A 26,606-nucleotide genomic window follows, 5' to 3' on the forward strand; every position below is an offset into this window, starting at 1 on the left:
AGGCCATGATCCACTTCAAACCTTGGTCACCTTTAACTATGATTCATGTTTTGACCATTTCCAAAGATTGTGCATAAACCATTCTAAATCATGATTGTTCTTACATGTTCATTACAATGACATAAACCAAATTCATTTATAAAAAACCTTCAACCACTCAATTCATTTTCAAGTACAAACAAATCAATACAATTCAAATGATCAAGCCATGTACAATTCCAAACATTCAAATCCATTTCCATATACTATCCAGGTTCCAAAATGGTTCAATATATTCATTCAAGAATCAACTTTCATTTCAATCACAAATAACATTCATTTCACAACCAAAATCCAAAATATCGATTCAATACACATTACACAAGTCATTACATAAACTCATTCAATTTCCCACATTATCATTACAAACTTATTCATACAAAATTCCATATCTAGTCCTAAGCCATCCCTAACCATTGGCCAAGTATTCCAAGCCCTCGACTCCAAACATAGGCCATGTTATGTACTATATACAGAATGCAAAAAAGCATGAGTCCATTCCTTCAATCATTGGCCTATAAACATACACAAAACACCCAACATGATGCAGCAAACCACACGATGACATGATGACAAATCTGAGTTTGAGTTGCAAGTGAACAAGTGACTCCCACACCTTGCAAGTATATTTGAAGACAATAACATTCACCTTGCAGTACCACAAAACTCAGTTCAAAACCAAAAAATAACAATATTGAATTTTAAGGTAACAGAACCTGCATCCTAATTAACAGTTGCAAATCAACAGATTCTTCAACACTAAACTACTTTCCATTATAAACAAGCTAACAACCAGTGATATCATTTTATAATAAACCTTCTCATAATCATCAAAATCGGCAATTAATCATCAATTCACCTAACCAACTATTGGTTTCGAAACATATCAGTTTTTTTTCTATCATTCAATTATGTTAATTCATAACAGGGTAAAACAATTAGTATTAACTCAAAAAGTACTTTCAAATTCATCTTAAATTATCCATGCGTTTGGTCTTCCCCATGCTACAAAGCCACATCTGCCTTATCCCCTTTGAATGGATTGTTGAGTGGTCCTTGGTGCGTCTAGGACCAGCTAATCCATAGCCTATCATCCCCAACCTGGGATTCACACCCCCATGGCCAGGTTGCAGTTTTCCATTTGGATTTAGCCTCTAAGCCCACACACATTGCTTCCTGGAGCCACCCTATATAGGGCTTGCACCCCCCAGTTGAGCCCATTTTGTTACTTGTTTTTGGTTTATTTTTGTTGATTATTAGATTAGTTTTAATTTTTGTTAATTAGGCAAATTAGAGGTTTTTAATTTGGATTAGTTTAATTAGCTTGATTATATTTTAGGAATAAGTAGGATCTATGATTAATTAGATTTAGAATTTTAGTATTAGGATTATAATTAGATTTAATTAGAGTATTAGTTAATTTTAGAACTTAGTTAGATTTTTAAGAGTAATTAGATTTTGAAATTGATATAGGATAGTTAATGTTAGAATTTGATTAGTTTTAGATTGCTAGTTATATTAGTGATGATTATATTTTAACATTGATAGAAATTAATCCACATCCATGTGATTTGACCTTTTTACCCTTAGGGTTATCTTAGTCTTAGAATTTCATGATCCCTTAGGGTTAGAATTTGACTTAGAATAATTAGCCATTTTAATCAAATTAATTTTCATGAGATATTTGATTAATTTGACTTTAATCTTTACATGATCCGTTAGAACAACTTATACATAATATTAACCCTTAGATTAGGTTAACAATAATTACCAATTAATTCAAATCCTTTGATTTAAGTTGATCAGAAGAAATTTTGATTAACTAAATTCTTTGATCATGTATAATCCCACAGTCTAATCAAGGGATCAAAAGTCCCTTGATCATTTGATAAGACTATTTCTAATATTATGGATCTTAAAGCCTCAAGTTCAGACTTTCATACAAGACATCCCAGACAAATCAAGCAGCGGATTATACAAGACACAACAAAGGTTAACACTTGGAAACCACAATTAAAATTGTATTCCATGCGCCTTAAGTAATGAGGAATGATGAGATGGAGTTTCTCCTACCCTTATCTTGCGTACGGGGCGTAGGCCCTAGCTATTCAAAGCATTCGTCTTCATTCATAGGCTTTAATTCAATGCAAATTAAATAAATTGCCAAGTCTTATTCACATAAAGAAACATCAACCCAAGAAGAAGCTAGGAGGATTCTTCTCCAACAACTTGTCAGTTGTGATGAATATCACATGCCACGAGCCTTAAGTAATGAGTAATGATGAGACAAAGTTTCTCCTACCCTTATCTAGAGTGACTTTGCAAATGGGGAGTAAACCCTAGTTATTCAAAGCATTCGTCTTCATTCATAGACTTTAGTGTGACTCATATCCAATGACTACCAAGTCCTCTTCATTATCATACCATTTCTCTTGCCTTATCTTGCTGCCAGAGCTAGTAGGCTGAACTACGAAAGCTCTGACTTTCTCATTGCACAGTGAGAATATGTAGGCACGAGAGTTCAGATTCTCCGCGAGTTATCTTATTTATTTCTACCTCTAATTCTCCATTCATCAATCAATACCATCTTTTTAAGATCAAATATCATTTTCTCTAGGATGCCATGTACATCCTTTTAGGAAAACCTAATCAAAGTCCATCTTATGAACCAAGAGATGTTTTCCTTAATGTCAAACACTTTATTCCTTCTTTTTTTGGATAATATACCTTTACTCTTTGATTCAGAGTTTATTACTTCATGGATCCAATATACCATTCTTCTTTGATCTCAAATTGTTTGTCCCCTATAGTGATATATTATTCCTTGTACCCAACAACACTTTCTTATGGCCCCCACATATATATACTTTTAGATAAATGACCAATACCTTCCTTGTGAACCAAGAGATGTTTGTGCTATAAAACCAAACATTGTATTCCTTCTTTTTCAGCCAATATGACTCTACTCTTTGGTTCAAAGCATTTGCCTTTATGGGTTCTCATGCTACCATTCTGTTGGTACATGTTACATTGTTCATAACTGCAATCATAACCTTGAAGTTGTTTGTTTTATTAGTCCTAGTTGCTTGGGAAAACACATCAATTTCTCCTTTCCTTTATTCTCGTGGTTCCACGAACTACGATGCTCTGATTTTCTCATTACACAATGAGAAATCATATGCATAAGGCTTTGACCCCTTGGCGAGCACATTCCTAATTATTCCTCCTTTTGCCTCAGGGAACCATCCATATCTTTCATGATGCATCATTTATATTTAATCATAATCATTCACCCCAGTGACACACTTTCTTCTTTTAAACCAAATACCATTTTCTTTGGAATTCCATAAATACCCTTTTATGACATTTGTCCACCTTTATGCCAAGAGATGTTTGTGCTATAAAACCAAACACCTAATTCATTCTTTTTGGTTATGACAATACAGTGGGATGCCTTTGTCCCTCCACATCTTAGTCGTGCCACCTTTACCCTTGGATTGCAAATACTATTTCCGTTATGGATTCCAATATACCCTCACCTTTGGTTCCAAACCATATTGTTTCAGTCACTTTTACGAAGACCTTCAATTCTTTGACTTTGGTTACTTTTCTCTATCATTCCATTCATCCCAATGATGCATTCATGATTCTATATTCATTCATTTCATGTGATATACTATTACTTTTGAGCCAAATACACTATCTATTTGAGCTTCATCTTGTGTCAACTTGTGAACCAAGAGATGTTTGCACTATGAAACCAAACACTTAAAATTCATTCTTTTTGGTTATGACAATACAACGGGTATGCCTAGTTTCCTCCACGTCTTAGTCTATACCAGTTTTACTCTTGGGTTCAGTTTTCTTCCCTTTTGGGAGTTCAAAATATAATCCTTTGGTCCAAACCATATTTGTTATCACTCTTCTTTTCACCTCCCACCACTAGTTCCATGAACTACGGAGCTCTGAGTTCCTTATTGCACTATAATGATACGTAGGCATGAGGGCTCTAATCCTTACGGAGCACTTTATATATTTATTTCTTTTCCCATTATCCTTTCGCGAGTAATCTTTCGATATAACACCCATTCAAGAAAAAATAATCAAAACGGTTCCCATGGAGTACCATGGATGTTAGGGGTGCTAATAAAGTCCGGGAATAAATAAAGTTCGATGGCGACTATGTTGTATGTTCGAGCGTGCGATATATTTAGGTATATTTCTACTAGCTTCACCGGGTACTAAGAGTTTCCTAGAGAAATTTCTCCAGACAATTCACCTCTTCAAATTGGATAAGAGTTGTGGTAGCTACTCCCTTGACGCGTGCCTTCAAAGCGTACCACTTTTCTCTCAACACCCTTACCTCTGCCCCACCTTCTTGGTCACTTCGCATAGCACAGTTCGTCTTGGACTGCAACTCTCACATAATGCAAGAATATTTCTCCTTTTGACATTTCCCTACTAGAAGGTGTAACACCCTAATTCCCAAAACTTATATACAATAATTACTCGGCATATTTAGGATACTACTCTCACACAACATGCATACTTCATATTTAAATCTAAACACTCGTAGTGGAATTTCAATTTAATATTCTTAAACTTCAAATACCCTAACAAGTCTAAATACGAAATCAAGATATCATTATTCAATAATTAACTTAACAATGAAATAAAACAAGATGCCTCAATGTTATAGATCAAAGCATTTAACCGACTAAAAACAATAAATGATAATATAAATGAAGGTATGCTCCAAGAAGTTATCTTCAACTCACAATAACAAAACTCTACTCCTCATTATCTACAAGATGTCCATGGTGGACAACATAAAACAAATGGGTGAGAATACACTCAAATATGTTAGAGGTGCAAAAGATCAAAAAGGGTGGCATAAACAATAACAACAATTATCAACAGGTAATTTATTCACACATTAATCATCGATTCACAAATGTCAACTTGTATGCAATGTACAACACATTCACTCTATATGCATGTGGTACCAACTCAAGAATGGTTCTTCATACTAACTAGGTCCTAACATCTGGACTCTGAGCCCCAATTTTGAGCTTGGGACAAGTCACTAGCCCCAACTTCTGAACTAGTGAACATGCCTCTTTCGCAACAACGACAACATATGATACATGGCATACAATAGTGCAACGAAAACAACACAACAATGATTACATCCCCATATCTGAATGTAAATAATCGTACAACAACAACAACACAACAACAATTACAACCCCACATCTAACTGTAAAAAATCATGCCTTTAATGCATCAATAATAGTTCTCACTCCGAACTACACATTTCAACAATCATCAACAAGTAATTGCAATTCCTCACATAATTATACTTTCACTTCACATCATATATTCACACGTCGAATAAACATCCAAGTAGCACTCAATCATATTATTTCATATTATCGTTGCTTCATCATTAGTTCATTCATTTATAATAATTAATTGTTTCGTTCGTTACCGTTAACTATTAAGTAATAAGTAAAAAAAATTAATTTCACAAGTTCTAGCACCCATACAGCCTCTTAATACACTACTATGGGATATCCATACGCGTTAGTTTTCTAGTGCTTCAACCCGCACCTCATTTGTATTTATGGAACTAAAGTTATGGCAAATATGATCAAATAGAATAATATGTTTCAACTTAGCAATTTTTCAAAATTTGACCAGCATCAATCGATTGCAGCAAGCCATCATTCGATTGATTTAATTCCTTATTACATTTTATCTTTCCAATTTTTCATGTTTTGGCTTAATGCAATCGATTGATTAGGGGAATTAATTGATTGAAATAGTTTGATTTTCCAAAATTTTCCCAATTTTCACGTGATCAATCGATTGACATCAGCCAATTTTCTAAAAATTTCAGTTTTCAACACGTTTACTTCATCTTCCCCCCCCCCCCCCTACGTCGAATAAACATCCAAGTAGCACTCAATCATATTATTTCATATTATCGTTGCTTCATCATTAGTTCATTCATTTTTAATAATTAATTGTTTCGTTCGTTACCGTCAACTATTAAGTAATAAGTAAAAAAAAATAATTTCACAAGTTCTAGCACCCATACAGCCTCTTAATACACTACTATGGGATATCCATACACGTTAGTTTTCTAGTGCTTCAACCCGCACCTCATTTGTATTTATGGAACTAAAGTTATGGCAAATATGATCAAATAGAATAGTATGTTTCAACTTAGCAATTTTTCAAAATTTGACCAACATCAATCGATTGCAGCAAGCCATCATTCGATTGATCTAATTCCTTATTACATTTTATCTTTCCAATTTTTCATGTTTTGGCTTAATGCAATCGATTGATTAGGGGAATTAATTGATTGAAATAGTTTGATTTTCCAAAATTTTCCCAATTTTCACGTGATCAATCGATTGACATCAGCCAATTTTCTAAAAATTTCAGTTTTCAACACGTTTATTTCAACACGTTTTCAACACGTTTACTTCATCTTTGACCAACATCAATCGATTGCAGCAAGCCATCATTCGATTGATCTAATTCCTTATTACATTTTATCTTTCCAATTTTTCATGTTTTGGCTTAATGCAATCAATTGATTAGGGGAATTAATTGATTGAAATAGTTTGATTTTCCAAAATTTTCCCAATTTTCACGTGATCAATCGATTGACATCAGCCAATTTTCTAAAAATTTCAGTTTTCAACACGTTTACTTCATCTCCCCCCACTACGTCAAATAAACATCCAAGTAGTACTCAATCATATTATTTCATATTATCGTTGCTTCATCATTAGTTCATTCATTTATAATAATTAATTGTTTCGTTCGTTACCGTCAACTATTAAGTAATAAGTAAAAAAAATTAATTTCACAAGTTCTAGCACCCATACAGCCTCTTAATAACTACTATGGGATATCCATACGCGTTAGTTTTCTAGTGCTTCAACCCGCACCTCATTTGTATTTATGGAACTAAAGTTATGGCAAATATGATCAAATAGAATAATATGTTTCAACTTAGCAATTTTTCAAAATTTGACCAGCATCAATCGATTGCAGCAAGCCATCATTCGATTGATCTAATTCCTTATTACATTTTATCTTTCCAATTTTTCATGTTTTGGCTTAATGCAATCGATTGATTAGGGGAATTAATTGATTGAAATAGTTTGATTTTCCAAAATTTTCCCAATTTTCACGTGATCAATCGATTGACATCAGCCAATTTTCTAAAAATTTCAGTTTTCAACACGTTTACTTCATCTTCCCCCCCCCCCCCCCCCTAACCCTCATATGTCAAACCAATTCATTTATAACACCCAAAATATATCATATTATGAATTTAAAAGAAGATAACAATCTCATAACAATTAAACATGTTATAACATATAATTAAATCATGAATCATTATAATTGGACACACAATTGACACAGTTTTCGTCAAGAAAATATGAACACATCAATAATTATGAAATCAAAACAAAAACCTATAGGAGGGTAAATATTCCTTTTTTCACTTCATACAATATACATCCATAGAAGAGTAATTTCCCCCATTACCTTGGATTTCCAACAAAGCAAATTCTAAGCTCCTAAATAATGGTGTTTTCTCTCTAAACCCTAGGTTGTCTCCATTGCCTCTTTTCTCTTGTTCCAAAATAACACGTTCTATAAAAAGGTCTAGTTCTCACTTTTTCTATTTAAACCAAAACCTAATTCCCCTAATTATATTATTCTCTTATTACCCTCAACTTACTCTTAGATTTCCATACTACCCTTGCTCCTCCTACTAAGTCCAATTTCCTTTATTTTTAATTTATAATAATTCAATTATCCACTAAATTCTATTATTTTCCTAATTTTTCTACAACCACCTTATTTTTAATTATTCCACTAAACTTAAATTAATTAAAATAAATCTAATTAATTTCTACCATTCCCTTAACCCTCTCCATTACTCCCCAAAACATATATATTCTCTAATTATCCAAATAAAACATATAAACTAATTTAAATAATTTAAATAAAATGTAACTAAATTCAAATAAATTAATTAATTAAATTTAGGGTGTTACAACTCTCCCTCACTTATTGAATTTTCACTCTCGAAAATTACCTGAAGGAAACAAAATCAGATACAACTCTCTCATCTAACTCTCTAACTCTCTAACTCATACATCATGATGCCTCCAATATGTCCTACCCACACCACCTTCACTATCGTAATCTATTTGCCTCTAAATTTCTTCACTTCGTGATCCTCTACTCTCAAGGGTGATATCTCAACGGTCAAGTTCTCTCTAACTTGCACATCATCCACTTGAATCACATGAGATGGATCAGGAATATGCTTCCTCAACTAAGATACGTGAAAGACATCATGAAGATTCAAAAAAAATAGAGGTAAATCAACTCTGTAGAGCACGTCTCATACTCGCTTCAGAATCTGATAAGGACCAATGAAATGTGACGTAAGCTCCCGAGATTTTAAAGCACGACCAACACCTGTTACCAGAGTAAATCTAAAAAACACATGATCCCCCTCTTGGAATTCAAGTTTTTTCCTCCTCTTATTATGATAACTTTTCTGGTAACTCTGCAAAGCTTTCATATTCTCTTGGATCATCTTGATCTTCTCAGAGGTTTGCTTCACAATCTCAGGTCCAAGAAGAACACTTTCACCAGAATCATACCAACACAAATGCGTCTTACACCTCATATCATACAAAGCCTCAAACAATGTCATTCCAATACTAGAATGGAAATTTTTGTTGTAAATGAACTCAACAAATGATAAGTAATTGTCCCGGTTACCTCCCTACTCTAAAACACAAGCTCTCAGCAATTCCTCCAAAGACTAGATAGTCCCCTCCGTCTGGTCGTTCATCTGCAACTGATAAGCTTAGTGCTCATGGCTTCCTACAAACTCCCCTAGAACCTCGATGTGAATCTCAGATATCTATCAGAAATAATACTCGAAGGAATACCATGCAAGCTAACAACATTCTCAATATACACTTCAACCAACTTGTGCACTGAATATCTGATCTTAATCAGAATGAAATAAGTCGATTTAGTCAATCTATCTACTATAACCTAAACTGAACCATTCCCTTTATAAGTAATAGGAAAACTTGTCAAAAAATCCATGGAAATACCATCCCACTTCCACTCAAGAATACTCAACGATTTCATCAACCCAGGCAGCTTCTGGTGCTCAATCTTCGACTTCTGGCAAGTCAAATACGCATAAACGAGCTAAACTATATTCTTCTTTATTCCTGGCCACCAAAAAATCCCCTTCAAGTCTTGATACATTTTAGTAGCACTGAGATGAATACTCATATTACTTCTATGACCTTCCTTAAGAATATTATTCTTAAGTTCTGGCACATCAGGTATACAAACTCTATCACGGAAACGCATAATACAATTCTCATCTATTCTGAAATTTCCTTTACCTTGATTAATCAACACTAACTGGTCAATCAATCCCAAATCTGATTTCTAACCTTCTCTAATTTTTTATGAGAATACCATTAGTCAACTTCAGCATACCCAACTTCACATTGTTAGTAGTTCTTTCACACAACAGACTCAGATCTCTAAATTTCTCGATTAACTCTAATTCTCGAACCATAAGCATCGACATATGCAACGAATTTCTACTCAAAGCATCAACGACGACATTAGCTTTACTATGATGGTAAATCAAACCAAAATTACAATCCTTCGGAAATTAGATCCATATTCTCTGCCTCATATTCAACTATTTCTAATCCAACAAGTACTTCAAGCTTTTGTGGTTACTTAACACTTTAAATCTAGAACCGAACAAATAATGCCTATAAATTTGTAACACAAACACTACGACTGCCAACTCTAGATCATGCGTAGGATAATTCCTCTCATGAAATTTCAAATGTCTAGAAGCATAAGCCACAACCTGACCATTTTTCATCAATACACCACCTAAACTCATCTTCGAAGCATCACAATACACCACCTAAACTCATGATCTCAGTAACAGACTTTGGGGCTTCCCATTGCAGCACGACATATATCTTTGATGGATCCACATCAATACCACTACTAGATATCACATGAATAAGGAAACTCACTTATTGTAACTAGAACTCATACTTAGATAACTTCCCATACAACTTATTTTCTTTCAAGGTCTGCCACATAACTTCAGATACTCCACATGCTCTTCATCTGACTTAGAATATATCAAAATATTTTCGATGAACATGACCATAAATTGATCTAGATAAGGATGGAAAATCCTATTCATATACTCCATAAATACACCTGGTGTATTAGACACACTAAATGACATCAGAGAATACTCATAGTGACCATATCTCATTCTAAGTGCAGTCTTCGAAATATCTTTTGATTTCACTCGAATCTGATGATAACTTGACCATAAATTTAATCTTACTGAATACATAAGCACCAACCAACTAATCCATCAAATCTTCAATTCTAGGAAGAGGATACTTATTCTTTATAATGACTTTGTTCAATTATCGATAGTCAACACATAACCTCATGCTACCATCTTTCTTCTTAACTAACAGTATTGGTGCCCCCACGGTGAAAAACTCGATCGAACAAACTTCTTCTCAATTAGATTCTCTAGATATTTCTTCAGCCCACTCATCTCTGAAGCAGACATCCTATATGGAGCCATTAACATTACACTAGTACCAGGTATTAAGTTTATAGCAAACACAACTTCGCATTTCTGTAGCAAATCACTAATGTCATCTGGGAACACTTCAAGAACTCACACACAATAGCTAGATCCATAATAATTCTCTAGCTTCCCCCTTTCAAGGACGAAACACCATGAACACTTGAGCACTCTCTTTCAAGGAAATCCCTACCTGCCTCGCAGTCATGAAACTCGACTTCGTACTCTCATTGGATTCAAGAAACTTCATTGATTTATCAAGACAATTGATATGCACATGGTTGAAATCTAACCAATTCATTCCCATAAAAATATCTAGTTGACTTAGAGGAAAAAAAACTAAGTAAATCTCAAAATCGTAAGAACAAGATTTGGTTCTACATCTGGCCTTTAGTTTTGATGATAACAATGCATTGTTTCTTAGAGAACAATTGTGTACCCTAATGGTTTTGTCTAGTGTGTATCTTTTGCTAATAGGTTCTAATTCTGAAGATCTGGCGTGTGACGTCATTAGATTCTGGACTGAACACACTCTGAATCTGAAGAGATATAAAAGTGCTTTACAAGATGATGTCAGTTTCTAGAATTCTCTTAGACAGCGATTATGATGAATGTTTGTGCTAAAGCATCTGACTATGACTCTGATAGAAGTGACTCTGAAGGTCTGTAAAGCCTTCAAGATTCTGCACTCTTAAGTTTTGAAGACTCTGAAGTACAAGATCTGAAGACTGAAGACCAGGTTCTGAGGAACTATTTCAATACTCTAAAGACTAAGGTTCTGAAGATTCTCTCAACCAGTCCCTTGATCCTTCTAAACATGCTTCAACATCATTTATTCATAAGCTTCTTAAGATTAGAAGATAAGATGAAAATGTTTTGCGTAAGGAAAATAATAAATAGTACAAAATCAAATAGTCCTTCCACTATGCTGATTTTGTGGGCTAAGGATTGTACTATTGTACCATTTGCTTCCCATTATGCAAGTTGTTATGCAAGTCTACAATTGCACTTTGGTATTCCAATTCTACCCTCCAATGAATCTTTTCATTGCCTATATAAAAGAGACTTGGAAGATTGGACAAGTTTCTAATTCACCATGCTAATTTTGGTAAAGATACACAATGCTTTTGTTGAACTGAATATTATTGTGTATAGAAAATAGAAACACTCGTAGAGCTTTTATTCGTTATTGTGTGAGAAAGTTATTGTACTAAACTTGTGTTATTAATATAAGCAGTATTGTAAACACATTCTTATAATCTTATTTGTTTGAGTTGTATCCTTGAGTGACTAGGGTTTAGTCAGATAGACTCGAGAAGATAAATATGGGTAGTCTTTGTGTGTTTATAATCAGTTTGATTATAGTGGATTAAGTCCTTGTTGATAAGGAAAAATCACCTTGGTGGGTGGACTGGAGGTAGCTTAGTTAACAGCGAACTAGTATAAAAATAACTGTGTTATTTTTCTTGTTCGTGTTTACTGTTTGATTGTGTTGGGCTGAAAAAGATTTAATCTTAAAAACCCAGTTCAAACCCTCATTTCTTGTGTTTCTCATCACCTTCAATTGGTATTAGAGCCTGGTTCTGGTCTTGATAAGATTATCAAACACTTAATAGTGTCAGATAAAGATCCAGTTGTGAAACACAGTGGCTGCTATCCCGCCACCAGTTGCTCTTGTAAATGATAGATATCACTATAACGTTAAACCTCATGTTTTTTATGGAGAAATATTTGATTACTGGAAAGATAGAATAGAAAGCTTATTTCTAGGTCATGATGTTGATATGTGGGATATGGTAATTGATGGCTACATAAACCCTGTAGATGCAAGTGGCAATAAAGTTGAAAAAAGAGTGATGACGGAACAACAGAAGAAGGATTATAAAAATCATTACAAAGCTAGAAATATCTTGATGAACGCCAACAGAGATATTACAAAGTCCATATTTAATTCTCTGAGGATGACTCATGAAGGGAACACCCAAGTCAAAGAAACCAAGGCACTTGCCTTGGTTCAGAAATATGAAGCGATCAAGATGGAAGACGATGAAACTGATGAGAACATGTTAGGAAGGTTTCAAACTCTTGTTGCAAGACTTAAGGTTCTGGACAAAGGGTATTCTACTGCTGATCATATGAAGAAGATCATCAAAAGTCTACCTAAAAGATGGTGACATATGGTAACTGCTTTGAAGTTATCAAAGGATCTGAACAACACTTCTCTTGAAGAACTCATTAGTTTTTTAAGAAGTCATGAAATTGAGCTTGAAAAAGATGAGCCTAAGAGAAAGAGAAAATTTATTGATCTGAAGTCTTTGGGAAAGTCTGTAAAGACAAAATCCCTTCAAGCATAAGAAGATGAAGATTCTGAAATGGAATCAGAAGAAGATGATGAATGGTCTCTTCTCTCCAGACGAGTCAATTAACTCTGGAAGAAAAGACAAGGAAAACTCAGAGGACAAAGAAAGACAAGTGGTCGTGATGTGTCTACTTCTAGATTCAAGAAAACGGGAGCTAGCAAAGACAACACTTGCTTTGAGTGCAAGGAGCCAGGCCATTTCAAGAATGAATGTCCCAAGTTGAAGAAAGACAGACCTAAGAAGAAGGATTTCAAAGGAAAAAATAAGGGTCTAATGGATACATGGGATGATTAATAATTCTCAAAAGATAATTCTGAGGAAGAGCAAGCTAATGTGGAGCCGATGGCATGCATATAAGCTCTTGTTGAGAAGATTCAATCAGAATCAGATTCTGAAGAGGTATTTACTGAACTCTCTCGCTTTGAACTTGAATCTAGTTTATCATAAGTTCTGGATAAGTATCAAAAGCTCCTGAGCAAATACAAGGATTTGAAAAATATTCATGTATCTAAGTTAGAAGCATATTATAAGCTTAAGAAATATTTTTCAAGTTTAAGTGAAGAAAACTTTATTTTAAAAAACAATAACTTTGTGATTCAGAGCAAGAGTTCCAAACTTAAGAAGGAATATCTTTCAGAAGCCTCTACAAACTCTGGTGATGTCATAAAGAAATATGAAAAGTCCTTCCAAAAATTTCTTGCTAGAATCCTAAATAGAAGCGTAATGGGTTCAATGTTTTATGGTGTAAGCAGAAATGGAACAAGAGGAATTGGTTATGATTCTAATGAAGAATATAATTTTGAAAAAGATGATAAACCAAAAACTCTTCATTCCCATTATGTCTCTTCTTGTAAACAAAATGGTGTTGGTCCTAAAGGTAAAACCTAAGGCTAAAGCAAAAGCTCATTCCCGTTTCAACTATGCATACATGTATACATATCCTACATAGAAACCAAAGTTTTTTAAACACTCTGAGAAGACTAACCAAAAAGGACCCAAAAAGGTGTGGGTACCTAAGGATAAGATAATCTATGTTGCAGACATCCTTAGCAACTCAGTTGAGACACCAATCATGGTACCTAGACTCTGGATGCTCGCGGCAGATGACGGGTGAAGCTACACAAAATATACCTGAGTGAATCGCAGGCTCAAAGATACAATAGAGTCTCCATCAAACTTTATTTATTCCCGAAGGAAAGGGAAAACATCGATAAGGCCCAGGGGAAGAGAAAAAGGGGAAGGAAGTCAGTTGTATAAGGGGAAGGTATTAGCATCTTTCACATCTGTTGTACTCAATGGGAATCATTATGATTGTTTTTATGCATGAATGGGTATTACTAACTAAAGGTTATTCGCAAAAGAGGAAAAAACTTTTAATAATTAGGGTGCTCATTGAGGATTTGGGGTCCTCATGCCTACATATCCTTATAGTGCAATAAGGAAGTCAGAGCTCCGTAGTTCGTGGTAGAAAATAAGGACGTGTTGGTTGTTTTTAATGAACAATGTTATCATTCGCATTCTAATAGTTAATGTTGCTTGTATGCTCGCGCATGGGAGACTTAAGCGTCGTTCATGGTAGAATGGAAGTAACATGCCCTTTCTGAAAAGGTTTGAAAAAGATGCTTGAAGGTGAAAATGAATTTGATTAGTTGAGTTTGCTTTTATATTTGAAAATATGTTTTGATTTGAATTGCAATAAAGTCAATGAATGGAGGTGAATACTCTGAGAAACTGGGTCATTCGTCCCGGACCCAAGGATATTCAGAACGGGGATAGAAATGCTCTCTCTCATCCCTTCTCCATTGCTTAAGCTTGTGGAGCACAATTCTAATCGTATTTTTAAGTGTTTTCAAGTTTATTTACAAAATGATTTTAGTCTTAAAAGAGAAAGAAAAGAAAGGGAAAGAGAAACCCTATAGGTTAAAATCTTGATCTCCAGTCCACAACATCTGTATGTGTAAGAAGACTTGTCAATTATCTGATTTAAATTGCACTAAAGTCTATGAGTAAAGTTAAATACTCTGAGAAACTGGGTTATTCGTCGTTTACCTAAAGATAGTCATAATGAGGATAACAATGCTCTCTCTTATCCCTTCTCTACTACTTAAGGATCGTGACACGTAATTTGCATCATAACTGGAAAGTGTTGAAAATGAACCTTTGTTGTGCTTTGAACAACAATCCGGTATGTTTGCAATGTCTTACTTGTATTAACTTGAATGTGAAGTCTTGAGCTTGTTGGGGTTTTGAGATCCAATACAACGGATTGGTCCTATAAAGTGATTAAGGGACTTTTGAGCACTTGAATAAACATGGGAAATGAGCACAGTCAAAGGATTTAATTGATCAAAGCGAACTTTGATCAACTTAATCAATTGGAGTTAAATCAGTTGAAAATCAATGCACAAGAAGATAATGAATTGAAAACCCTAGGGATTAATCAGATTAACAACTAAATTTAATTCTAAAGAAACCTAGAATTAAGGGAAGAAATCATGTCATTGGTTAAAATTGCAATTAATCATGAGAATTATATCAAAATCTAATTAGATTAAAAGATTCAATTAAATTCTATGATTAAGAACAAATTAACATTCCTAATTAAAATTCTAAAATGATTTAAAATCTAAATCAACCATATGCACTTCTAAGCATTTTTAATCATGTGAATTAATGTACTAAAACCTAATCAAGACCTAGGCTAATCATATTATTTCAAGATAATCACAAAAATTCACTTAATCCTAATTGATGTTAATAACTAATTATGTTAATCTCTAGTCACGTTAATTTCTACTTTTTTATGTCAAAATGCATTAACTACAATTAACACATGTAAAAAAATGACAAAAATAAACTAACTAACAAAAAAGAAACAAAGCCTAAAAAATGGGGTTTAAGACTGAAAACAGTGGTGTAGAAACCAACTAGGGCGCAAGGCCCATACAAGGCCCAATGTGGTTTAGCTGTGTAAATAGAGATACTGAAGTGATTATGGGGTGCAGATAGAAACATTCATGGGCCAAATGGGAAGGGAAGGACAATGCGCTAATGAGAGGGGGAAAAGTATCAACTGGAAACGTTCACCATCATGTGTTTAATTTCTTTCACGTGTTTCACATGTTCAATCAACAATTCAAGTTAACAGCTTTCCTCTAATCTGAAAACACTCCTCTATCCTGCCGAAAGTCGCCTCTGACGGTGGCGGAGCCCTAACACGCTCTTCCTTTCATTGCCCTGAGTGCAAATCCATGACCAAATTTCCAAAATTCTTCACCAATTAAACAAATCGAAAGGACACACATAAGAACCCTAACTTAGCAAAATCCAAGTTAAATTTCAAACACCTGGAATCAAATCCCTAGGGGTTAGGGCTTTAATTCCCCAAGCTTAGACCTACATTCTAGTAACTAAGTTGAAGCAAATGGAAATGGGAATTGAAGACTCACCGATGGAGAAGATGCAGAGGGACACAAAATTTAGGTAAATCTCTTCTGAATCTTTTTTCTATTCAAATCTTCTTCTTCTTCACCCTTCTTCTCGTGATCCTCTCCTTCTTCTTGTTATGTGTTGGTTGAGAGTAAGTTTCGAGTAATGAGAATGCATGTGAAAGAGGTTGGGGAAAGTGAGTTGGTGAGTGATTGAGATTGGAGATTGTAGTGTGAATTCATGAGAATTGAAGGATTGTGTGATTTTGATAAATTTTGAATCTGAATGAATGAATGAGGTGAAGGATGAATTTATAGTGATAGGAAGATTTAACAGAGCTTAAATCTGTTAGGTTCAATCCATTTCGAATTAGTTAGATGTTAATCACAATGTTAGTTTAGGGAAATGTGAGAAAGTTAGTTAGAGATGCAATATGAAATCAGTTAGAAGTTAATTTTTGTTAGACTGAAATGTTGAGCAGTTAGTTTGATCAAATTCGATTTCAGTTAGAAGTGATTTATTAGGCCTTGATTTAGTTAGTGCTAAATTGGTGAGTTAGACCTTAAATTAAGGAGTAAGTTGTGGTTTCAATTTCTGTTAGTGATGAATGTTAGTTATTAGGCGAGAGTTAGTTATTTTGAGGAATTATGTTACATGTTGTTAGAAGGTGAAATTCGATTTCCTGTTAGACTTGCAGTTAAATGCTAAATTATGTTATTAATTGGTTAAAAATTACGTTGCTGAATGAATGTTACAACCATGGTTTGGGATGGATGATGACTTGCTATGACTTTCTATTAATGTGAGTTAGTGTTGGTGATGTTAGATTGTGAATTGTTAGTTGGTTTATGATTTCCTACTATGCATATGTTGCTGCTAGTGTTGTATTATTGTTGTTGCTTTAGTTTGTTAAAGTGAGATGCTAGGTCTATTGTGTTAATTAGTGAATGGTGATGATGCATTGTTTGAAGTGAATGTTTAGGTTGAATAGTTTGTTGTGAATGAATGTATTTGTTAGGTGTTAAATGTATGTATGGAATGCTTGGGTTATTGTGATGCTATGCTATGCTACTCAATAGTTATATCTTGGCTTGGTTAGTTTGCAATGCTATGAATGTTGGCTGCTAACTGATGTTTTCCCCTGCTATGTTAGGATTATGCTATTATGAGGTTTGCATATGGTTGCCAAATAGTTGTTTTGCACTGCTTGAAATGCTAGTTTGACATGATTTTATAATGAATGTTAGTTTTAGTTTGAAGTGCTTATAAGTGAATGTTATGTATTGGACTATTGAATTCATGCTTATAATGTTGCAGGGTTGTTTTGAGGTGAGTGCAAGGCTTGTTGCGTGGAATCAAGATGTTTGGAAAGAAGCAAGGCATGGCTTGGACATGAAGGATCAAAGGTTACTTACAAGTGAAGTTATGCCATAAAGTTGAAGGAAAGACTTGAGAAAACCAAATGGAAACTAGGGATTGGGTTGATGATTAGATGACTTGACTTTGGTCAAATGGTTGACCAAAAAGTCAACTATAGGTAAAAAAACCAGTTTTTTGTAATTTCTTTGTATGAACATGTATGGACATTGTAACATGATATGTGTGAATGTAAAGAAAGTTTTCTTTGAATGAGAAAAACCCTTATGACTAACGCAACATGTTTTGATTCAAATTATCCTTTTCCCTCCCAATTCATATGTCAAATCACTTTGACAAAGATCTTAAATGCACCCTAGAATAATGAATGCAATATGATCAAGAAATCCATGGATCATGAATGCATTGTGAAATGGATCAATGGACCTTAACATGAACTTTAAACAAATGGACCATGAATGAAACACAAAGCTTGACCAAATAGACCATGAAACTTGAATCAATGGAACTTGAATGCACCATGATATTTAAATCAATGCATGAATCTTGAATGAACCATATGAGAATTTGAACAACAAAACTATGAAACCATGATCATCAGACGAACTTAATGAATGATTTCAATGGCATGATGCACATCACAGTGACTAAACAAACCCCTTTCATGAACTAAGGTTTCACACAAAAGGTCAACGGACAAACCAATATCCATAAATGTTAGGCATAATTGATTAAGGTTTCAATCAAAAACCACAATCAAGATACAAATCAGGCAAACCAATATCACAAACCAGACAACCATGAATCAACAACTAAGTTTTCAAGAATAGGTCAAAGTATAGGCTTCATATATTGACTACAAGACCACAAACCATAGGGCTTGATCCTTAGGGAAAAACCTTAGGCTCTTGTTAGGTATAAACAATCTTAAACCTTTGAATCTATGATGGTGTTGATATAATAGACAATATGAATGCATTTGACATGAAATGAATACAAATGAATCACAAATCAAAAGTCATATAAAAAGTGAAAAGGGGAGGGAAAATTTTGGGGTATGACAGTTGCCCGTATTTAATATTCTCAGACCTGAAGGTATGAATAGCAACAACTTTCAAACATTCGAGGTAGGAGAGAATTAAATACCAAAATATCCAAGAAATTTGCCCGTTAGGAATGAATGTAATGTGAGGTAAGGTTATTAGTGGGAAATTATTTATTGTATGGCCTCGGAATCTCCAGGAAGAAAAAAAACAAAAAAGGCAGGGGGAACTTGCAAAAGGCAAGTGACAGATGAAAGGCCAATAATATTTGCAAAAGGAAAATAAAGACGAGATACCCCGAGGAACCTTGTTAGGAATACCAATCAAGAATTTCATGGAGATTATATTCTCAGCTAAGGAAATAGAATTATCCCAATTGATGATTTACTTGTGCTTTCGAGAAAGACTTGTATGTAGTTTATGGATGTTTGATTTTGCATAGCGTAATGCTCCATATCGATGGAATATGCTACATGTTTCATGATGCAATGACGGTTATTCATGCAAGATGTCGATGTATGCTCGGGATTTTATGATAGGTAAGTAAGACCTTATGATGGTTGGATTTTTTGAAGTGCCAACGAGAATTTGGCTTTGGGTTCATTAAAGTGCCAATGAGAATTGGGCTTCTTGTTACCATTGTAGTGATGAGGCAGATATGAATCCTCTAGTGCCCCAAGTTGGATCTGAGCAGACAAGATGAATGTTGATTACCCTAAGTGAATGACGATTCTTGTTATCTTCCCGGTTAAGGTGCCCTCTGTGATTTTGGCGTCCTTGCGTACCATGAGCAGTATATGGAAATTGTGACCATCCTTCAGTCATTTCAGAATCAAAGTAAATTCATGTTTACTTTCAACGGTTTTGTTATTATCCCCAAAGTTTTCAATGCCTTGTTATTAAAAATAAATTCACATTTTACAAGCAAAGAGAAAAAAATAAAAATGGGGAGAACTTTTTGGTAAAAGAAGTTTTATTAATGAGACATTGACCCGTAAATAGGTAATTACAAGAGGAAGCAATTCCTAAAAGAGGTAATTTCCAAAAAAGAAAAAATACAACGGCAATGAGAAAAAACTCGGATTTCCATTGAGTTGTGATTCGGCTATAACCCATATACCCTCTAAGTTCCTTATACTCTACTTCTAAAGAGAGTGATGGATCCATTCTTCCCGTCCGAGATTCCATGTTTGAAGTGAGGGATTCACAAATTCTCGATAGACTGTAACCTCTTGCCTTTTAAATCCCTAACTTTTGTTTATACCTCCCTTTCGGGTTTTCAGTATACCGAGATACCCTTTTTTGCCTAAGTCACCCTTTCAGGTTTTCAACTTAGTGGGTTTTCTTATTTCTTTTGATTTCATCCTTTGCCTGGACATTTTCTTTTTATAGTCCGCCGGGATGCCCATTTTTGCTTGAGTCGCCCTTTCGGGTTTTTGACTTAGTGGGTCTATTTTTAGGCGAAGTATTTTTTGACTACGTTTGCATTTACTGGTGATGCAAGGTCTTCACTGTCCATAGTTGAGAGGATCAAGGCTCCTCCAAAGAAAATCTTTCTCATAGCATATGATCCTTGGTAATTGGGAATCCACTTGCCCCATGAATCTGTATGAATTGACATAATCTTCTTCAATACAGGTCTCTTACTTGGAGATTCTGAGGATGAGCCTTCTTGTAAAATTCCCTCTTCAACCGCTTATGGTATAATTGATTGTGGCAAAGGGCCGCCAGGCGCTTTTCTTCAATAAGGTTGAGTTGATTGAGCCTCGTCTAAACTCATTCAACTTCTTCAAGCTTGACATCTGTTAAGATCCTCAGGGAAGGAATCTCTATTCCAATGGGAAGCACTTCCTCCATGCCATATACAAGAGAGAATGTGGTTTCCCTAATTGAAGTTTGTACTGAAGTACGGTAGCCGTGTAAAGCAAAAGGTAACATTTCTTGTCAGTCTTTGTATGTTTTCACCATCTTCTGAATGAGCTTCTTGATGTTCTTGTTTGCTGTCTCAACAACACCATTCATCTTCAGACAGTAAGGTGATGAATTATGATGTTCAATCTTGAAGCTTTTACATAACTCTTTCATCATATTGTTATTTATATTTGAACCATTGTCAGTAATGATCTTGTTAGGAATCCTATAACGGTAGATGATTTCTTTCTTCAGGAAGCAAGCAACCAATTGTTTTGTGACATTTGCATAAGAAACAATATCCACCCATTTGGTGAAGTAATCAATGGCTACCAAGATAAATCAATGTATTTTTGAAGTAGTTGTCTCAATGCGTCCAATCACATTTCTACCCCACATGGAAAAGGGCCAAGGTGATGATATGACAAGGTGTTAGTGGCACATGTATTTTATATGCATAGATATGACATTTGTGGCACGTCTGCACATGGTAATAACAATCAACTTCCATTTTCAACTAGTAATAACATGCTCTCAAGATCCTTTTGGACATTGTATACCCACTAAAATGAGTCCCAAAGGAGCCTTCATGGGCTTCTGTTATAATCTGGTTTGCTTTGTGTCTATCCACACATCTGAGAAAGACCGAATCATAATTCCTTTTATAGAGCATGCCCCCACTCAAGAAGAATTTGGTCGAGAGCTTTCTTAGGGCTTTCTTATATGTAATAGACGTGTTCTTAGGATAATCTTATTTCTCGATGTACCTCTTGATGTCGTAGAACCAAGGTTTACCATCCTTCCTTAGTTGCTAGAAAATGCGCAGGTTCATCCAGGTGTTCAATGATTATCGAGGGTATTTCGTTGACCCATTTCACCTTGAACATAGATGATAAGGTGGCAAGAGCATATACTAGTTGATTCTCTTCCCTCGGGATATGATGAAAAGTGATGTCATCAAAATATGGAACCAACTTCATGACATGTTCTTTGTATGGGATCAACTTATGATCACGAGTCTCCTAATCCCCCCTGACCTGACTGATTACCAAAGCTGAGTCTCTGTATACTTCAAAGATCTTGATCCTTAAATCAATGGTTGCTTCGATACTGAAGATACACACTTCATACTCTACCATGTTGTTGGTGTAGTTGAAACATAATCTTGAACTAAAAGGAAGATGAAAGTGGGTTGGAGAAGTAATTATTGCCCCTATCCCATGTCCGTATGCATTGGAAGCACCGTTGAACACGAGCTTCCATCGTGATCCTAGTTCGGGTCCTTCCTCGGGGCCTGAAATGTTGCAATCTTTGACAAATAAGATATTAACATCTAGAAAATCAAACCGCATTGGTTGGTAATCTTCTACAGGTTGGTGTGCAAGATAATCTGAGAGCATACTGCCTTCGATAGCTTTTTGAGTGACGTATTGGATGTCATATTATGTTAAGACAATTTGCCAATGGGCAAACCTTCCAATAAGAGCAGGCTTCTCAAAGATATATTTGATTGAATTCATCTTGGATATCAACAATGTTGTATGAGCCAACACATGCTGTCTCAGGCGTTTGGAAGCCCAAGCAAGTGCACAACATGTTTTTCAAGTAGTGAGTACCTCTTTTTGCAATCTGTGAACTTCTTCCTTAGGTAGTAAATAACATGCTCTTTCCTACCCGACTCATCATGTTGCCCGAGTACACAACCCATGGATTCTTCAAGAACTGTCAAATACATAATAAGAGGTATACTCGGAACTTGAGGCATTAAGATTAGTGGCGCTTGTAGATACTATTTTTGTTAGACGATAGTACGGATCTAGAAGGGGGGTTGAATAGATCAATGTTTAAAATTTAGCGCTTTTTAAAATTGTTTTTAAAGGTTGTGAAAGCTGCCTAGACTACAATCGTCTAAATGATCTGTTAATAGAAAGATCAGATATGCGTGAAACCAAATGGAATGACTAAGATAAAGATAATCAACAACTATTTTAATTAATCGATTAATTACACCAATCCTTGATATAGTTACCGCTAATGATGAGATAACATAATAAGAGAACAAGTAAAATATTAATACACTTATATGAAGTTAATTTTATCAAACACTTGGTGTGCACTTCATACTAAGTCTCAATTTCACTAAAATTAATTGTGCAGAATTTTCCTTAGTTGCAATCAAAGTGATTTCACCAATTTATCGAACAACTTTAATGCACAACAATTAAGCGAGATTAATTTTACAATTAATTTCACACAAGACTCAATTTATGCATAATTTAAAGAGTTAGAGAAAGAGAGAACAACACCAGATTTGTTTAGGCAGTTCCCCTTTCGTCCTCGCTTAGGGTACGTCTGCCCCCAATTCTAAAACTAGAATTGAGATATTTATTATCAAATTGCAAATTTTATACAAGAGAAGAAATGATCACCACTAAGCAAACCTAAGTGTTGTTGTAGATCCTATTTACTTCTCTCCCCTTGATTCGAGTTGAACCAAGTGCTTCAACTGTTCCGAACAAACCTCCGATTGTAGCTACCTTATTGCAAGAACTCCACGTTCTCCAAAACTCTAGCTTGACTAATTTGGATTTCAAGACGCTTGAACCCAAACCTTTCAAGATAATCCTCAAGTTACTGTTACTTGTTTGAACGAACCCATCGTTCTTCAAACCTTTCACTCGGTTGAATCTATGAAGCAAAGATTTATGCAAAAACCCCCAATTCTTTGAGGACAAAACCCAATGGCTTTATTCAAGAAAAACTCACTCAAAGTCTCTACCCAAACTAATATTACACAATCCTATTTGAACATTATCACCACAACAATGCACTATGATCAACAAAAATTGTTATGTGTAGTTGTTGAAAAATGCAATGAAGAATGAAGATGAAGAGGAACTTTAGTGTATATCTTTCACTTTTCTTGTTAATAGTCAAATAAGAGACTCTAGAATATATATATATATATATATATATATATATATATATATATATATATATATATATATATATATATATATATATATATATATATATATATATATATATATATATATATATATATATATATATATATATAATGCATGAACCAAGTAACAGACACAACAAAATATTTTTGCAAAAATACACACACAAAAAATTGAGTACCAACATCGACCACTCAACCTATTCAGACCCGTAACAAAATTACTCAAGTGAAGCAGACGATGAGTCGACTCAAATAAGGGATGAGTCAACTCAAACAAGTTTTTCCAGAGTTGAGTTGACCTATGACTTGACCTGTTCAGACCCGTGGTAACATGGTTTAAATGAAACAGGCAATGAGTTGACACAACATATGGATGAGTCGACTCATTTAGTTTTCCCAAGATTGAGTCGACCTATGACTCGGCCTGTTCAGACCCGAGAGTTACACAAAATGGGATATGTCTAAATGAGTCGACCGCTCCAAGGCGTGAGTCGACTCAAAGTTCTTAAACTGTCAAAAATTGGTTTTTGAGACATATTTGGGTCAATTTAATCCATTCTCTTATGAACCTAAGGTACCAACGATGATCAAGTGCATTATTCACATCTATGAGATGCTCTTATATGCATGGACACATTAAACTTATAATTTGAGCAAGTTGGATGATGAATGCATTTTATGATATGATGACACCGTCCAAAGCACACATTATGAGCAACTAAAAAGGTTTGACATCATTAAAACAAGGGCTAAGAATCTTTGCCCTCGCAATTTTATTCTTTCAAAGTATTTTTTACAGTTATTATTCCACTTAATGGCTTGATATTTATGGAGTAGCTTGAATATAGGTTCACACGTGGTTGTAAGATGCAATTTGAATCTAGGAATGTAGTTCAGTCTTCCTAGGAAACCATAAACGTATTTTTCTATTCTTGGCGCTGGCATACTCTGTATGGCTTTAACTCTATCATGATCAACTTCAACCCCACGTTAGCTTACAGTAAAACCCATCAGCTTGTTGGATCTTACCACGAAGGTACATTTGTTGGGATTTAATCTCAGCTTGAATTTTCTTAATCATACAGACAACTTTTGTAGATGAATAAGATGTTGTTTTTCAGTCGGAGACTCTGCAATCATAGCATCGACATATACTTCGATCTCCTTATGAATCAAATCATGATAAAGAGTCACAATTTCCCATTGATATGTTGCACCAGCGTTCTCTAAACCGAAAGGCATGACCTTGTAACAAAAAGTTCCCCAAGGGGTAACAAAGGTAGTTTTCCCATGTCTTTCTGAGCCATATTGATCTGATTGTATCTTGATAAGCCATCCATTAATGAAAATACAGAGAATTGAGTCGTATTATCCACCAACACGTCAATGTCTGGTAGTGGAAAGTCATATTTTAGACTCGCTTTGTTCAGATCCCTATAATCAACACACATTCTCATCTTACCATATTTATTTGGCACATGTACAATATTCGCAACCCATTGAGGATAATTTGATAATGCCAAGAGATATGCGTCGACCTATTTCTGAACCACTTCTTTGATCTTGATAGCCATGTCAGGTCGGGTTCTTCTCAACTTTTGCTTCACTGGAGGATATTCTTCTTTGAGAGGTAATTTGTGCACCACAATATATGTATCAAGCCCAAGAATATATTGGTATGATCAGGAAAAGACATTAACATACTCATGTAGAAGCTCAATCAAACCCTTCTTTACATCATCATCTAGGGCGACGCCTATTTTGATTTCTTTTTTATTGTCTTATGTCCCGAGATTAATAATTTCCATTGATTCTTGGTACAGTTGAATAACCCTCGATTCTTGTTGTAACAGTTTGGCCAACTCCTTAGGGAGTTCACAATCTTCCTCACAATCCTCGTCGACATGGTAGATTGAATTATCAAAGTCATAAAGGGCCATAGCAATATCGTTATCAACGGAATCCAAGACGGATATGCATGAATTATGGTTCATGCTTTATTTTTGAATGGAGAACAAAGGAAAAAATGAAATAAAACATTGTCGTATTTGTAAAAGAAAGAGTCAAAGACAGGGAACATAATTGAATGCAAAATGTTTATTTTATTTATGATAAACTTTGTTTGAAAATAATGGGGGGACCTACAAGCTCCCACTATGCCTTGGGCAGGGCATAAGGTTTTGAAATGAAATAAGAAAATTACTTTTTAATCAAAGTGACTTCGGGGATGTCCATAGAGGTCCAATTATAGAGCTCTTGGCCTGGAGCTTTTGATACACAAAGCATTCTGCATCCGAGATACTGACTTCATCGTCTACGAGAGAAATATGTCCTTCAAAGAGGAGCCTAACACTGATGAACGTCCCACGTAACGGAAGAACTTGCCTCTTGGCTTATTTTGGGATCCTCTATTATGCTACCTGACGTGACTGATATCCCAACCCAAATTTGTCTTTATTTACCGGTGTCATACACTAATTTTTAATCCTAAGATCACACATGTCATTTGCATCCTTGCATACAAACAAGATCACATCTTTGTCCTCTCCCTCTCATCTTTGGGTTTGCCTTTTACAAAGATCATCAAGCACCTCTTTGTTGGTGTTTTACCTTTGCGTTTACATGTTCATTTCTTATCTAACTACTAACCAAAATAGCAAAAACATGTCTCGTTCTTTAAGTTTATTGTGCAAGGTATGACTTTTTATCAAGAGCATCAAGCATGGTTCCTTAGTTAGGGTTTTGTTGATTCCTTAAGTTAA

The 26,606-nt window shown here is 34.8% G+C and overlaps 1 protein-coding gene and 1 long non-coding RNA gene across 2 annotated transcripts; one reads left to right on the forward strand and one right to left on the reverse strand.

Annotated features, from left to right (window-relative positions):
• Positions 1 to 8,281: 8,281 nt before the first annotated feature.
• Positions 8,282 to 8,800, reverse strand: LOC127082449 (uncharacterized). The gene is made up of 2 exons (XM_051022688.1): positions 8,489 to 8,800; positions 8,282 to 8,413 (listed from the first exon to the last, which is right to left on the reverse strand). Exons 1-2 carry the CDS (start codon positions 8,798 to 8,800, stop codon positions 8,282 to 8,284), a joined length of 444 nt encoding a protein of 147 aa, XP_050878645.1.
• A 7,299-nt stretch (positions 8,801 to 16,099) lies between these two features.
• On the forward strand, positions 16,100 to 18,196 carry LOC127087126 (uncharacterized). Its single transcript, XR_007789787.1, has 2 exons — positions 16,100 to 16,599; positions 17,863 to 18,196. It is a non-coding gene; the product is annotated as an uncharacterized LOC127087126 (long non-coding RNA).
• The last annotated feature ends 8,410 nt before the right edge of the window (positions 18,197 to 26,606 follow it).

Source organism: Lathyrus oleraceus, chromosome 5, assembly GCF_024323335.1.
Source record: "Lathyrus oleraceus cultivar Zhongwan6 chromosome 5, CAAS_Psat_ZW6_1.0, whole genome shotgun sequence".
NCBI classification, from domain to species: Eukaryota; Viridiplantae; Streptophyta; class Magnoliopsida; order Fabales; family Fabaceae; genus Lathyrus; species Lathyrus oleraceus.

Excerpts from the sequence above, each read along its gene's own strand:
- LOC127082449 (XM_051022688.1), bottom strand. The coding sequence starts at position 8,800 with ATGACATTGTTTGAGGCTTTGTATGATATGAGGTGTAAGACGCATTTG. Across the intron at positions 8,414-8,488 it reads CTTATCAGATTCTGAAGCGA|TTGAGGAAGCATATTCCTGA; the intron begins GTATGAGACGTG and ends CACGTATCTTAG.